The sequence below is a fragment of the Pezoporus occidentalis genome, unplaced genomic scaffold (assembly GCF_034315485.1).
Source record: "Pezoporus occidentalis ecotype Australia unplaced genomic scaffold, CSIRO_AGI_Poc_V1 ctg11, whole genome shotgun sequence".
Lineage (NCBI taxonomy): Eukaryota > Metazoa > Chordata > Aves > Psittaciformes > Psittacidae > Pezoporus > Pezoporus occidentalis.
The window spans coordinates 7,316,874-7,330,248 of record NW_026912886.1 but is presented as its reverse complement, the minus strand read 5'-3'; the positions used below and the strand labels follow the sequence as shown (position 1 = coordinate 7,330,248).

The window sequence follows — 13,375 nt, the reverse complement described above, 5'->3', positions numbered from 1 at the left end:
TTTTAAAACCTCTCATCAACACGGCCAATATTTCATCCAGTGTGTTTTGTTATTCTTTCCAATAAACACTGGTTTTGAGATTGGTTTGAAATAATTTACATCTGAATTCAGCAAAGCTACTTAACTCCCTAGGTTAAAAAACCTCATGTGATTTACACATCTGAAAAGGTTTTGCTTGGCTTTGTGCAAAGTTAAAGCATGAAACTTAAGAAGATCTGCTGCCCAACTATCTGCTATGGTTCTCACTCTCCTGCTGTCCTCCAATGGTGCTTTTGAAGGAGCTCTTCCAGTTTTGCTTTACTACAGTATATAAAAATTAACTACTTTTGGTGCCATCTAGTGACTTGCTAAGATTTATGTGAGGCTTAGAGCAGAACAAACAAAATCCAATCAAAATCCTAATCATATGACTCTGTCGCCATCTAAAACACAGTTTTGTATATTCAGTGGTAGAGGAAGAAGCACTAGTGGCAAATGCAGAAAGCAGGGGGAGAAAATATTCTTGTAAAGACTGCTTAAGTCACTTCTGGTCTGCTTTTCAAAGGCTTTGAGTAGCTAGAACTCCATAGCCTTTATGTAATTGTATTTTAGCTTACTTACTGGTAAGTTAGAATAACAATTACAGCTTTCTTTGTTTTACTTAAATACTATCTCTTATGTTGGTGCATGTTTGTGACATGTTCTTAAATCTGCTTCAAGGTGCTAAATGAATGGATTTTTTTTCCTCATACTTTAATCCTAATACTCAGCATCCTCTAGACATTATTACCAGTAGTAAGACATAACTAAGAATTTACAAATAAACTAGTTTATAAGTCAAGAAAAATTTTTATACTTCTTAAAATAAATAATCCCATGTAGAAATCTGTCACAGGTATTGTCACATCTGTTCCTGTTTCTGTATTTCAAGGGAGATGCTGTATCTTAGATGAAGTAACTATGCTGGGCATTTACAGGCCAAATGTTCCAAATGGAAACTGACCCCATCAGGCCAGTGGACAGGGCTTAGCTGGAAAGGTCTATCCTGCTTATAGCAGCACCTGGAAAAGTGTTACAGGCAAACAGAAATGGTTTGTGAAAACAGTCTAGCTGCAGTGGCTCAAATTGTAATGGACACAGATCAGAAATGGGAAAAAATCCCATCTATTTAATGAACAGGAGTAATCCCAATACTGATCCCACAGATGGATATTTTCTTGATGATCTCTGACCGTGTAGATTAAAGACGTGGACGTCATGCAGCTGGCTCTTAACTGCCAGAATATAGCATCTGTACGCTTTGTTGTTCAACACAGGCACGCTGTAGAACTGTTAGTAGCTGAGAGGAAAACAAGCCTCGTAAATGATGGGACAAATATAAATAAAATTTGACTAGAAGTACGTATAGGAATACTTATATAGCAACATCTTTCTTACACTTGACATTTCTACATAAGAGCATCTTTCTGCATTTAACAAACATAAGTTGATTAACAATATGGCATTGCAGTTGCAGACATTCTTGGCACTACTCTGTAGCTGACAGTGAAGCGAACCACACACAGTGAAGCAGGGGAGAGCTCAGCGTTCGCTAATGTTCGTGTTCATCCTGCAGCACCTACTGTGAGAGTTTTCTGAAGTACAAGTTAATTTCCTTTGGAATAGTGAGTGTTCTGCAGAACATAAATGTCTTTAAACGCACTGTTTTCTTTAAGCGCAGGAAAGCACTTGGAGGCTACAATAGAGAAAGAAACAAATCCTAATAATGAAAAGAATGATTATCCAGAAGGGAAGGGGAAGGAATAGAACCGGAGAAACTGTGAGGATGAGTAACATCAAAATATTCTACATTAATGCCAGCAGGGATATGTTGTGTTGGCTGGCATCTTTACTTACATGGAGCTTCCTGCAAACAGTATGAAATTCTAGAATGACCTAAAGCAGAAAGGGGAAAAAAGTCCACTTACCAATGAGAATTTCTTTTAAAGCATTACTGCGAGGCCCAAGCAGGTTATTTCATAGTTCCATTAACTTAATGGTGCTTAAAAACTTCCCTGCTTCCACTTACATACCTGCCCTCTTTCACCCCACTGTGACCTGTTCCTAAACAGAGGGTTTTTTCCTGGCTCAATGTATTTTTATAGTGTGTGCAGCTTTCCATCTGGGTAGCATATGTATAAAAATAGGCAGGTGTATGTTGTTAGTCTCCTTAAAATCAAGCATCTGCTAAAGGCACTTCTTTGGAGATTGCATCATAGCTAGCAGGAATGTTAAAAACCAATTATCTTTCCATACCACCTTTTCAGTTTATTGCATGGAACCAATCATTTCAAGCAATTTAGAAAACTGTGATTCAATTCACAAAGTGTGGCCTATGGAGCAATACTTCAAAACGTTTTCCAGCTCCATGTATTGTTCTAGTTTGCTTTTTTGTTTAGAATAAATCTTCCGTGAAGGCTCTGTAGTTCTTATGTAAAAAAAAACTTCCAAAAGAAGCTCTTGCTAAAATACCTACTTAGTCAATTAACTCTCCTAAATTAGAGGCTTATCAGTTACACCAGAACCAACACACAGACACGTCCTTATCTTTCTTAATGGCCTAAGAACCTTTTTATGAACTTCAGTGACAGCTTTAACTCTGGTCACTGGTGCTATTGTGTTGTATCTTACATACACCTACAATGCAGCTACGTTCTTTATACTTGTTCTTAAAGCCCATTTAAAAAGTCATCTGAAGTTTAGCTTCCATCCTCAAAAAATACCTCAACATGATATTTTATATTACATTTTGTCAGTATCTGAGCACCTTAACTCTTTTCTTTTAGCATTAACTCCAGTAATTTTTCATAGAATTATGATGCCACCAGATGCTCAAAGTACTTTTGAGTATTGCTTCAATTTTGGCCAAGTGTTTTGTGGCAAGGAGCGCCAAACTGCAGTGTTTAAAACTTTAATCTAGACTTTGTGACCCAATCCTGTTCTTTCTGTTTGGGTATAACTGCACTGAATCTTTGTGCTTGCTCCTCACTTAATCTACCATATTCCTGTAACAAATTCAAATAAACACTACATCTGCATATTCCTAACTGTATGGTCTACAGAATCTACAGAATAAAGTGGAACTGGAACTTAAATTTTTCATGTTCAAATTCCGTTCATTTTAGAGCTAATTGCAAGCTGTAAACTGGCAGCACAATCTAAATGTTGGGGTTTGATTCAAGCCTGGTTTTAAAGTTTGCACTGACATACATGCTGCTATTCAGTATTTCCAATATTACTTCCAGGCCTCCAACTAGCAGCTTTGATGTCTTCTAAATCCTAGAAAATACACATCTATTGCCATATATAAACGTGTGACCACACTGGTTGCTTTCCATTATTTGTCATTATTCAGCTTTAATTAGAAACAGTCTATCTTCTTAACTGAGAATATTTTTTGCTGAAAAATAGACTTACTTTGTCCATTGACATATAATACAAAATATATTTAATAGAGCTAAATTGCATAATCTTCTATATAAGGGCACAGTCTCTACACTTCCATTAAACTCAGCAGGAGTTCTGTTTCTGCGGAGATGGACGTGTCTGGTTCTGGAAAGAAAAATGCTACTTAAAGTAGCACCTAGCCAGGTGTTAAAGATACGATCGGTCAGAAGTGAAAAAAGGCGCTTTTTAGATGAAGGTTTCATTAGAGTTTGACATAAACCATATGTTACCTTTGTAGCCAGACGACACTCCATTACCCTAATATTGTAATGAGAAGTTGCTGCTTTGTTCATTTCAACACAACTGTTAGCAATAACAAACACTGCTCCACTTGGAAGTCTAACATCAGTTGCCCTCAGAGGACTGAACTTTATCAACTTGGCCTATTGAAAGAAAAATGAATGGTTAGTTTTAATTTAGTACTAGCTAACAGTGCACTTAGTTCTATAAATCAAATGCAAATTTGCATGTTTTTTCTCTTGAGAATCCGGGGACAGTTAAGGCAAGAAAACTGACATGAAACAGTGAGAAAAGAGCTCTAACCTCACTGGCCAAGTTACACATACATTTCAAACCTTCCCCTCGTAGCTGGATTTTAAAATGTTTCCATTAAGTCTTTGGGTTTTTTCAGCATTTCACAGAACCCCACCCAACCTATTTTTCTTGCCTGTTCAAGACAACAGTTTTTCTTTGATCTACAGAAGAGTACCAGGCCTGGCTGAAGCTAATGTGCATGCCACTAGAAACACGGGGCTTCACATTCCCTTTCCCAGTGTCCATCTTCCCCTTAGCTTTCTGGCTTTCCACTAAATCAAGATTAGGCCACTGAGGTACAGTACAGTACCAAAATTTTAAGACTGACTGGAGACAGTAATCATGTTACGTATGGGCAAACACAGAACTGAAATAAAACTATACAGCAAACTGTAGTTAGTCTCCTTCCTTCTGACATGAGACTGCCTTGCCTCACAGATGCCTTACAATGGCTGCGTAAGATGTTCCCAACATTTGCGACCTTTTCATGGAATAAGCTAGGCATCCATTAATTAAATATTTCAGGATGTAATGTAATCAAGAGATTAAATTCACATCTGGTTTTTCATTGGGATAAATTGTAAATCATGTGCCCTGCTTTGGCTTCTTAGAATAGACTGTAACTCTGCAAGCACGGATGTCTTACTGGTTTTGGCATTGTTCACCCCCAGAGAGTTCCTTGAGCAGCTAGAGTGCTAAATAAACAATGACAAATCCGCTTGTACATTATGTACAGCATGTGTGTTAGTCCCTGCCACTGAGATTCTGGACCACGTCACAGAACTACTATCAAGACAGACAAGCTTGCTTACATTTAAATATACCCTTTAAGAATTGCTACATTAGATCAGAATGTACCACTAAGCTGGTCAAGTGTCCTGTTTCTGACAGAAGACATAAATGGATATTTAGGGGGAATATAAAAATGGGACAGATACAAAGCAATCTTTTTCTTGAGGTATATTTTTCCAGCTTCCCATAAGTAAAGATTATGGTGGTTACACTCACACTGGAAGAAACATCAGACTTCTGTTTAGCAGCTACAAAGAGGCTAGAACTCTACCAGAGTATCCAGAAAGGTCTTTTTTTGAACCCTTTTGCTTTCCATGATATACAGTATTTCCCAATTTAACAATGAATGTTTTGGGGGAAAAAAAACCCAAACTTCCTTGTTTGTTTTTAACAAGCTGTTTGCTAATGTCATTGTGTTTCTATTAGTTCTTCCACTATGAAAAACACTGAATTCTCAGTTTACCTTCTCTTGACCATTCAGGGGTTTTATAGAGCTTCAGAATATCACCTGCAACGATACTTGCTTTCCAAGCTGAAAAGTTTTAAATTATTTAGTCAATGCTCATATAAAAAACCAGCTTTGATCAAGCTCAGTGTCCTTGAATGTACTTTTCACATTCTTTTCCTTTTTTTTTTCAGATGGGAGGCCAGAAGTAATTCAGCTGCAAGTATACTGGACACTTTCAGGTGTGTTCACAATTTCTTTTCTAACATTTTCTTTGCCTTTTTGATCCCCACCTCGATATATCAGAAACGCCTCCACTTTATGATCATCTCTGTGTATGCCAGGAAAACACACTGCTTCCTTCAGGTTTTATGTAGCTGTGTGTCTACTATTAACAGTATAAAGTACAAAGGAAAGGTCTAAAGTAGGTACAGGAGATGTGAAACTGAATACAACGTATGTCTCCTGATAGAATTAAATGTTTGGTGTAAATCTGGGAAATAGCTTATTTCATATAAGATCTGGCATTAAGGAATGAAAGCTGTAGATGTTGAATGGCACAGTTATAAGGAAAGTAAGTAAATGTTGTCATGAAATGCTACACTGATTTCAATACAATTATTTTGGCAAGTTTTAGGTTTGAACAGTCACAGTCCTGTGCACCTTCTGGGACAGTGGATGAAGTCCATGGTAAATTCCACTGCAAGCACTCATGCATAACTTGGCAGGTCCTGTTTATCATTGCTAGTCCACCTTCTGTCACCACGTTTAAGACAGCTAAATGCCTTCTACATCAGAATCCAGCCACAGAATTGTCTGGAATTAGCAAAACTGGGGAAAAAAAATCCCCATTGTCTTTGCAACTGAACCTGGCAAAACTTCCTAGAACTTCTTGGTTATAAGACATTTCAAGAAAGCATTTTTGTAATAATTATCCCATTTGCACTGAATACAAGACATACCGACCATTCAGACTTCATTACATCTCAAACATTCTAAGTTCAGTGATCAATCAGCCAAATAGTGTGGAGCCTAGTGGTCTTCTTGAGTACCGCTTTCCCCACAGCTTTTCTTTCCTCCTTCTTGTCTTTTTTCATTTTCATCACCTTACTCTCTCAAACTTGTCATATTCCATTGTACACAAGTTTATACAATTCCTGTTTCATTCACATACCAATACTGAGGTATTCCAGTTTCTTGTCTTTCTGCCAGATACATACGACGGTATTTTTGTGAACATAAATTAATATTACGTTGTTAGTTTAGATTACAAAGATCCACATACAGTTCCTTCTTCTGCCAGGAAAGAGATTGACTGGTCCATTCCTCCACCTTCTGTGCCAACATAACGTTCACTTTTTGTGCAGATTTCTGCAAGCTCCACCTGAAAAAAAACATTAACATAAACCTTCAGCCAAGGTTAAAGATGGTATTTTTATACTGCTTACATATGAACTAGTGAGAAAACAAAGGAGATGATGATACAGCTCTGAAACCACTGTCTCCCACACACCAACTAGTGTAAGCTGGTATCAACCAGGATGGCACATGGCCCCTTCTTCCTTTTGTTGTGAAGCAAAAAAGAATTCACTATTCAGCCTGCACTGGACCCACCATAGCCAGATGCTTTTCAGGGGATCTCTGTTTAGACGCTGAACTCTTGCTGCTGTCCTCTTCCCACCTTCCTCATTCCCTTCACACCCTTCCAACCCAATAGCCATTATTTTGTTGATGTATTAGTTGAATCCATCTATGTATGCACCTTGGTAGCTTACAGAATAACAACAAGTTGTTAACATTTTACTGTTTAACTGCACTGGCTCCATAATCAGAATTCACGTATTAAACCTAACTCAGAAACCCTTTCTCAATATAAATACTCTAATCAGTGGTGCTTGTCATTTCTGCTTGAGATACCGTACTCTGCTTACACTGTTTATCTGAACTAATTTGTAACTAGATGTGATTTGAATTCTTTTGTGACATTTTAGGCATATCTTTGTGCATTCTGATATCAGCAGGTCAGAGGATACTATGGGAGGGTGGAATATCACTATGTAACTGTCAAAACCAATAATTTACAGTAATGCTTTCAGCCATCAAGCCATGTCAAAACATACACAAGAGAAGCCTTGGAAAATGGTCAAAGAACACAGGCTAGTAAAAAAAAAGTCAAAAGGAAAGCATCCGTGTCCACCTACTGTGACCCCTACTATTTTTTATAAGCACAAGGTAACCACAGGCAAGATGGGAGAAGTACTTTAGAAAAGCCATAGTCCTGGTGTCTGGTGGCGAAGTCAGATTCAGATTCCACACTTAAGGATGTAGCATCAGAGGACTGAAACAAACTAACCAGCAAGACAGGGACATTAGCCAGCACACAGCTGTAAAAGGCAGCAGACAGAGGCAGTAAATCACCATGCTAAGAGAGAGGTATGTGCAGGGTGCCTGCTTCCTCCTCAATTTCTGTAATGGCACCACAGGCAAAGCTGTAAAATTGGTGCTTAGATCAATATAATCAGGCTGAACTGTTTGCAAATGCACTAACAACCAATTTACTCAGCTCACAATGCATTTAAAGCCAATAAGCCTCAGGCTGATAACCAGACATTACCAAAAGAACATTAACAAAGTTACTCCAAAACTATGCAGACTGGATCTCTTTGAATCAAACATGGTAAATGACCACTCCCAAGAAAAAGACCGTTAATGAGAGAACACAGAAAGTACAATCAGCAAAAAGACTCTCCCTTTCTGCACTGCTTTCCCTTTGTGCATTTTAAAGATGAGCTGAAATAGAGATAAAGCTTCTTTTATTTTTTCTTGAGAAAATACAGGAACATCACACATTTTGGTGTTCCTTCTTTTGAATAAAAACCATCTCCTAGTGCCTGACTTTTCCTGAAGATCAGGTTCACCAAAATTCATTTTTCTTCCTTTGCCCCATGTCCACTCCAAGCAGTCTGATTTCCAATTTGAACCTTAGGCCTCTTGGTCCCGTGTTTAACGTCCAATTACCTATGTCCCTGCTCCATTACAAGCTGAAAATGATTCTGAATGAAATGCTAATGAATGTAGTGATGCCTTTCTTTCACCCATTTAATGCTAAATACTCAGCAACAGCTCCAAAGAAGAGAAAGCACAAACCTCCACACGCAGCAGTATCTAGATGCTCTCTCCTTTCTACATGTGAAGGCGTTACTATTTACAAACATCTGTTGCTGGGATGTGGAAGTGCTGGCATGTTTCACCCAGTTCTGCTGAACCTGCCTTTCACCCCTCAGAGAACAGAGCAATACCACATCCCTGACTTTTGTAGCCATTGGCAGAAGACATCAGACTGGAGTTCATGAATATTACTCACTGGCAGCAGCAGAAACTTCTCTACACTGGCTGAGAAGACTACGCCAGCACACTGGTCATGCACACTTAAATAGGAGCTGTGGCTGTGCAAACCTGGCCCGAAGTACAGTTCCTGAGGTACTCACAGTGTATACTGCACTCCTGGACACAGATGCCTGAGGTATTACTTCATCTGCAATGGCCAGATAAAGCTTTGCAAAGTCCGAAATTAAGCATTTCACCCTTCACTTAGTCTGGCTGCATGTCATCTCCATATACACATCAGCTACCACTTGACTGCTTAAATCGTTGAGATTTTATGATCCTGGGCTTATTAAATAAATATCAGGAGAAGTCTTGCAGAGGAGGAATGTTAACAATTAGGACAGTGCCACTCCCCAGTCCCTTTACATGGTTTGGTGAATTGTGCCTGGTTAAGCACTGGGCCTCGCTGCGTCCCAGCTCACCAGCCGTCCAGCTGCGTATGCTGGGCTAACAGCGCTGCTCGAGCTTGAGCAACTTTTGTTTTGAAACTTAGCAAGGATTGGCAGGACCACCAAGTAGTAACTGGCAAGGGTTGAGAAGAACCCTCTCCACAAGACAGCCCAAGGCATCCCTGAAACATTATTTGGTTTCTAATTTAAACAGGCCCTGGCTGACACAGGCTGGCCTTCCAATACTAGGATTAGAAGCATGTGAATGGAGAGGAAATCGTCATCTGTATAGCAAGCAGTTTCTACTTACTATTGAGACAAATGGGCAGATGTTTGCCTTTTTGCTAAAACTAGTGAAAGGGCAAAGTTCAGAGGAACTGAATTGTAGCACTGGAAACTAATGTGAAGACTAAACTGGAGAGCATTGTGTACGTATCTCGTACTTGGAAAAGGATGGTCCTGTGTCTGAAACAGTGAACCGAATTGAATCCATTTCTAGCTCTACATTGTTTCCTGTGATTCTGGGAAATTCCCTTTAATTCACCATGGCTCCATTTCCTCAGTAAAATGAGTATCCTCCCCCTCTGTAATTATTAATTCCTACTTGGGGTTCTTAGAAGACAGTGCTATAAATATGTGTGACTTCATTACTCGGGATGGGAAAAAACTTACTTTGCTACACAAGTTCTCTGACTTTAGGCTTCCACAGAAAATATCTGTAAGGAAGAAAACTGTTAGAACCATGTAGGCAAAGGAAGTAACTTCTGCCTATTCCACAGCAACGCCTTATTTCCGTTCAGCTTGCAACACTCAGAAGCTCTTTAGGTCAGGGACTGTTTGAATCATCTGTTATTTATCTCTATCCCTAGTGTATGTCTCACCTGTAAAAATACAGAGCTTCCCAGAGCCCAGATTTCACTGCACAATTTGGCAACATCTCAAATGTATGTCTAAACGATTCCTACATCCCCACCTTCCTCCTGGCTGCACTGCAGTTCCTGCAGCAAAGTAACTTCGAGCATTCTCACAGCCACATTTAGGGGGACCATGCCGCAGGAGATACAGCACCTGCCAGGCAGGCAGGTCAGAGGGGGCCAGCCCCTCCTTGGTAGGGTCCAAAGTAAACTGTTATGCATATCAAATAAACAGTGTCACCCCTACTGAGTTCTTCTGCAGGAGCCTTAAACAGGCTTTCTTGTACAGCTAGGTGAAAATAGACATTTGCTCTTCATGAAGCACCATGAGAAATATGTAGCAAGAATAAACCCCATGTGCACACAGACTACACTTCATCCCATGTACTCCAATCTGTGGAGAGATCACTTCAAGCCAACCACAAAACATAACTAGTTCTTCACACCCAAGATTCATCAGCATGTTTTTCCATCCCTAAAGCAGTATTTCAGAAACACTAATAAATCATAATTTAAGTCTTCACAGAATTTTACATACTTTAAAAGCATTCCTATAAGGCTGCTGTTATCTTCAATTTAGAGATAGCACAGATATCTACATGATTTGTTCAAAGTCACGTGAATCAGTCATAAAGCTGAAATGAGAATTCAGAATCCTCCCTATTTCCCATATTGAGGCTTATTTCTCTAAAGAATATTTGGTCTCAGGGAAACCTTTGCAGGGAGAGTTTAAGGTCTTTTTAAGATGATGGTAATGAAAAGTGGAAACAAAAAGATACTAAAATCAAAGTAAAAATTGGTCTGAACAGTAGCATTATGACTCCAGAAAAAAATTACTTAACCAGATGAAGCACAGATTTCCTTATCCTGCTGTTCTGTGATCCACATATGCTGCTGCCCTCTGCATTTCTGTATTATTGTTTCACAAAGTTGTTCCAACAGGACTGGCTAGATCAGGTCATCATTTGTTAATAAAAACTATCATGTAGACAGTAAGTCCAGAGCTGTCACCTACACTATTAAGTAATCAAAGTTATGTATTTAATGTAGTTATTAAAAAAGTAAAGCTCAAACATCAGGAGATGTTTCCTTGGATTTTGCCCACCCCGGCAAAAAAATAAACCCTAGCCAAGAAGGGAAGTGCATATAATGCCTGTTAGTAAGGGGGTGTCACCTAGCTAAAATTTATTAAAAGACTTGGGTTAGAATAAAAATATAGATTAAGATAAAAACAGCCTTTGTGGGTCAGACCAATGCAAATTCTAGTTCTGCATCTTGTACCTGAAAGTGGGCTCTTAGTATGGACCAAAGGACAAGTATTCGGGGTATTTCCCCAGAACATTATTTTTTGATAAAAGAGCTTTCCTGAGCTGAATGCAAATTTTGCACACTTAGTTCTCAACAATGGATTTCTTATGTATGAACTTGTCCAGACTCCCTTTCAACTCATTCAAACTTTTAACGAGTAGAACATCCAGTAATAAGGACTTCTACAACTCATCAGGTGAAGAATCATCTCCTTTTGTTGATTACTAACATGCACCTGACTAGCTTCATTTAATACTTTTTAGCTTTTATAATGTGAGGGCAATGAAGAATTGATTCCTATCCACTCCATCCACTCCATTCATCATTTTATGAGCCTCTATCACTTCCTCCTTCAAGTGCCTTTTTCCAAAGAGTCCTAGCTGACTTATAGAGGTCATTCTGTACCTTTGATCATCCACATGGCTTTTCCTTGAATCTTTCCCAGTTTAACTATCTCAGTTGATCAGAAAGAAGAGAGGCAGACTTACATCCTTTCTTAAAACTACCTTAGAGAAAATGTCACTGTATCTTTTGCTATTTTTATGTGGCAAATGAGCCACATAAAATGTGTGTTAATTAGTGTTGATATAGACATATGGTAATGACATCTCAACCAGTTCAGCACTAGTATTCCATGTCTTTCATTGAGGTTACCGTCCTGACACCACATTCAGTCAACAGGAAAGATTACGTGACCATGTTGGCCACCCTTGTGCAAAGTCCCTTTGTTTAAACCTGCTTTGCAGTGGCACGGCTAAAACAAACTGTTCCTTTCTGCTGACTGTAGTGAGGTCTGCAAACATAAGCAATAGTAAGCAGAGAAGCTGGGATGGAAAGTTAAGTATCTAAACCTAATCTAGCAATACCCTGAGCTATTTTGTACAATTAATCAGTTCAGCCTCTGAACATGGGAGAGGGACAAGCATAACATGACAGCAGTAGTAGCTGGTAGGTGAGTTAAACCTTGATGTCTCTCTGGTGATCTGTCAAGAAATACTAAATATTGCAGCTCTTGAATGCCAGACCCAATATGATACATACAAAGGCAAACAGTACTTTTATAGCTGTTGACAAGTACAGAGGCCAGGTTGGCTGTGCTTCACTGGGACATGTTCAGTATCAGTAAGTTGCATGATTAGGGGTTTTTGTTGTTTATCCAGCAAGAGAAGATGCAACACATTAAATGAGAGTATCTGTACTGAAAACAATACAAAACATCAACATTAGGAGTAGAATCTCAGTGCATACAATTCACTCACATGCCCTATAAGCAATGAAGCATTAAGAAATTTATGTGAAGTAATTGATTAAGGAAGCTGCTGTCTCTCAAAATTTCAAAACAGAACTCTCAGGTTTAGGTAATTTTAGTTGGAGCATTTGGAAAAATCTGAAGCAATGTACAAAATGGTTTTGTTTTCAGACTGCTCCTTGTCAGAAGTTTGATTCTGAATGTACCCTATTGCAGGAGGCAGCACCTACCAGTTTTTCTACCAGGGAACAGGCCCCCATGTGCAGACCTAGGCTAGCCTTTGATCTAAGAGCTCTACTAACTACTTCTGCTTTTTGTTTGAAGCAATTTAAGGTTCTTCCTGATAAGGAGCAAGTCAATCTTGGGTTACAAAGAAAGAAATTACTACCACTTAAATCTGTTTTATCTTTGAGCCACAAGATTTCCTATCCAGCATGCAGAAAGTCTAATCTGGGAAATCATATTAGTGGAGATACAATTTAGTCTGACAAAGAAGGGTTGTGATGTTTTATTATTAGTTGCCTTATGTGTAGTTATTCTAGATGGAGAGATTTCTTGTAATATGAACTCATCAATAGCTCTGCATCAAGTTACCTTGTTTGGGATTTTTAATGGAAAAAGTGGGTTTTCAGAAAATTGATACTTTTCACTAGTATGTATTGTTTTTCTGCTTGTTTATGCTTCAATATGAAACACCTAAAATTCAGGCTGTGATTTCCAACCAAGTATTTTTGGCCTTCCAAAAATGTTGAAGAATCGATAAAAGAATATTTTTCTGACTGTTTCCAGGCACAATCCAGGATTCTGTTAAATTGGCCATCTATACCCTAATACTTCAGCAGCATGATAAATTATGAACCACCCAATACAGGTCTGATTCTCTGTTGCCCCA

General features: G+C 38.8%; 1 protein-coding gene across 1 annotated transcript in view; it reads right to left on the bottom strand.

The window, feature by feature from the left end:
* The window catches only part of GALK2 (galactokinase 2), a 48,825-nt gene that overhangs the window by 17,099 nt on the left and 18,351 nt on the right, over positions 1–13,375 (bottom strand). The window contains exons 6-7 of the mRNA XM_062629114.1: positions 6,522–6,620; positions 3,696–3,848 (exon numbers count right to left, since the gene is read on the bottom strand). Coding sequence (XP_062485098.1) covers positions 3,696–3,848; positions 6,522–6,620 — 252 coding nt within the window. The remainder of the gene's footprint in view (positions 1–3,695; positions 3,849–6,521; positions 6,621–13,375) is intronic.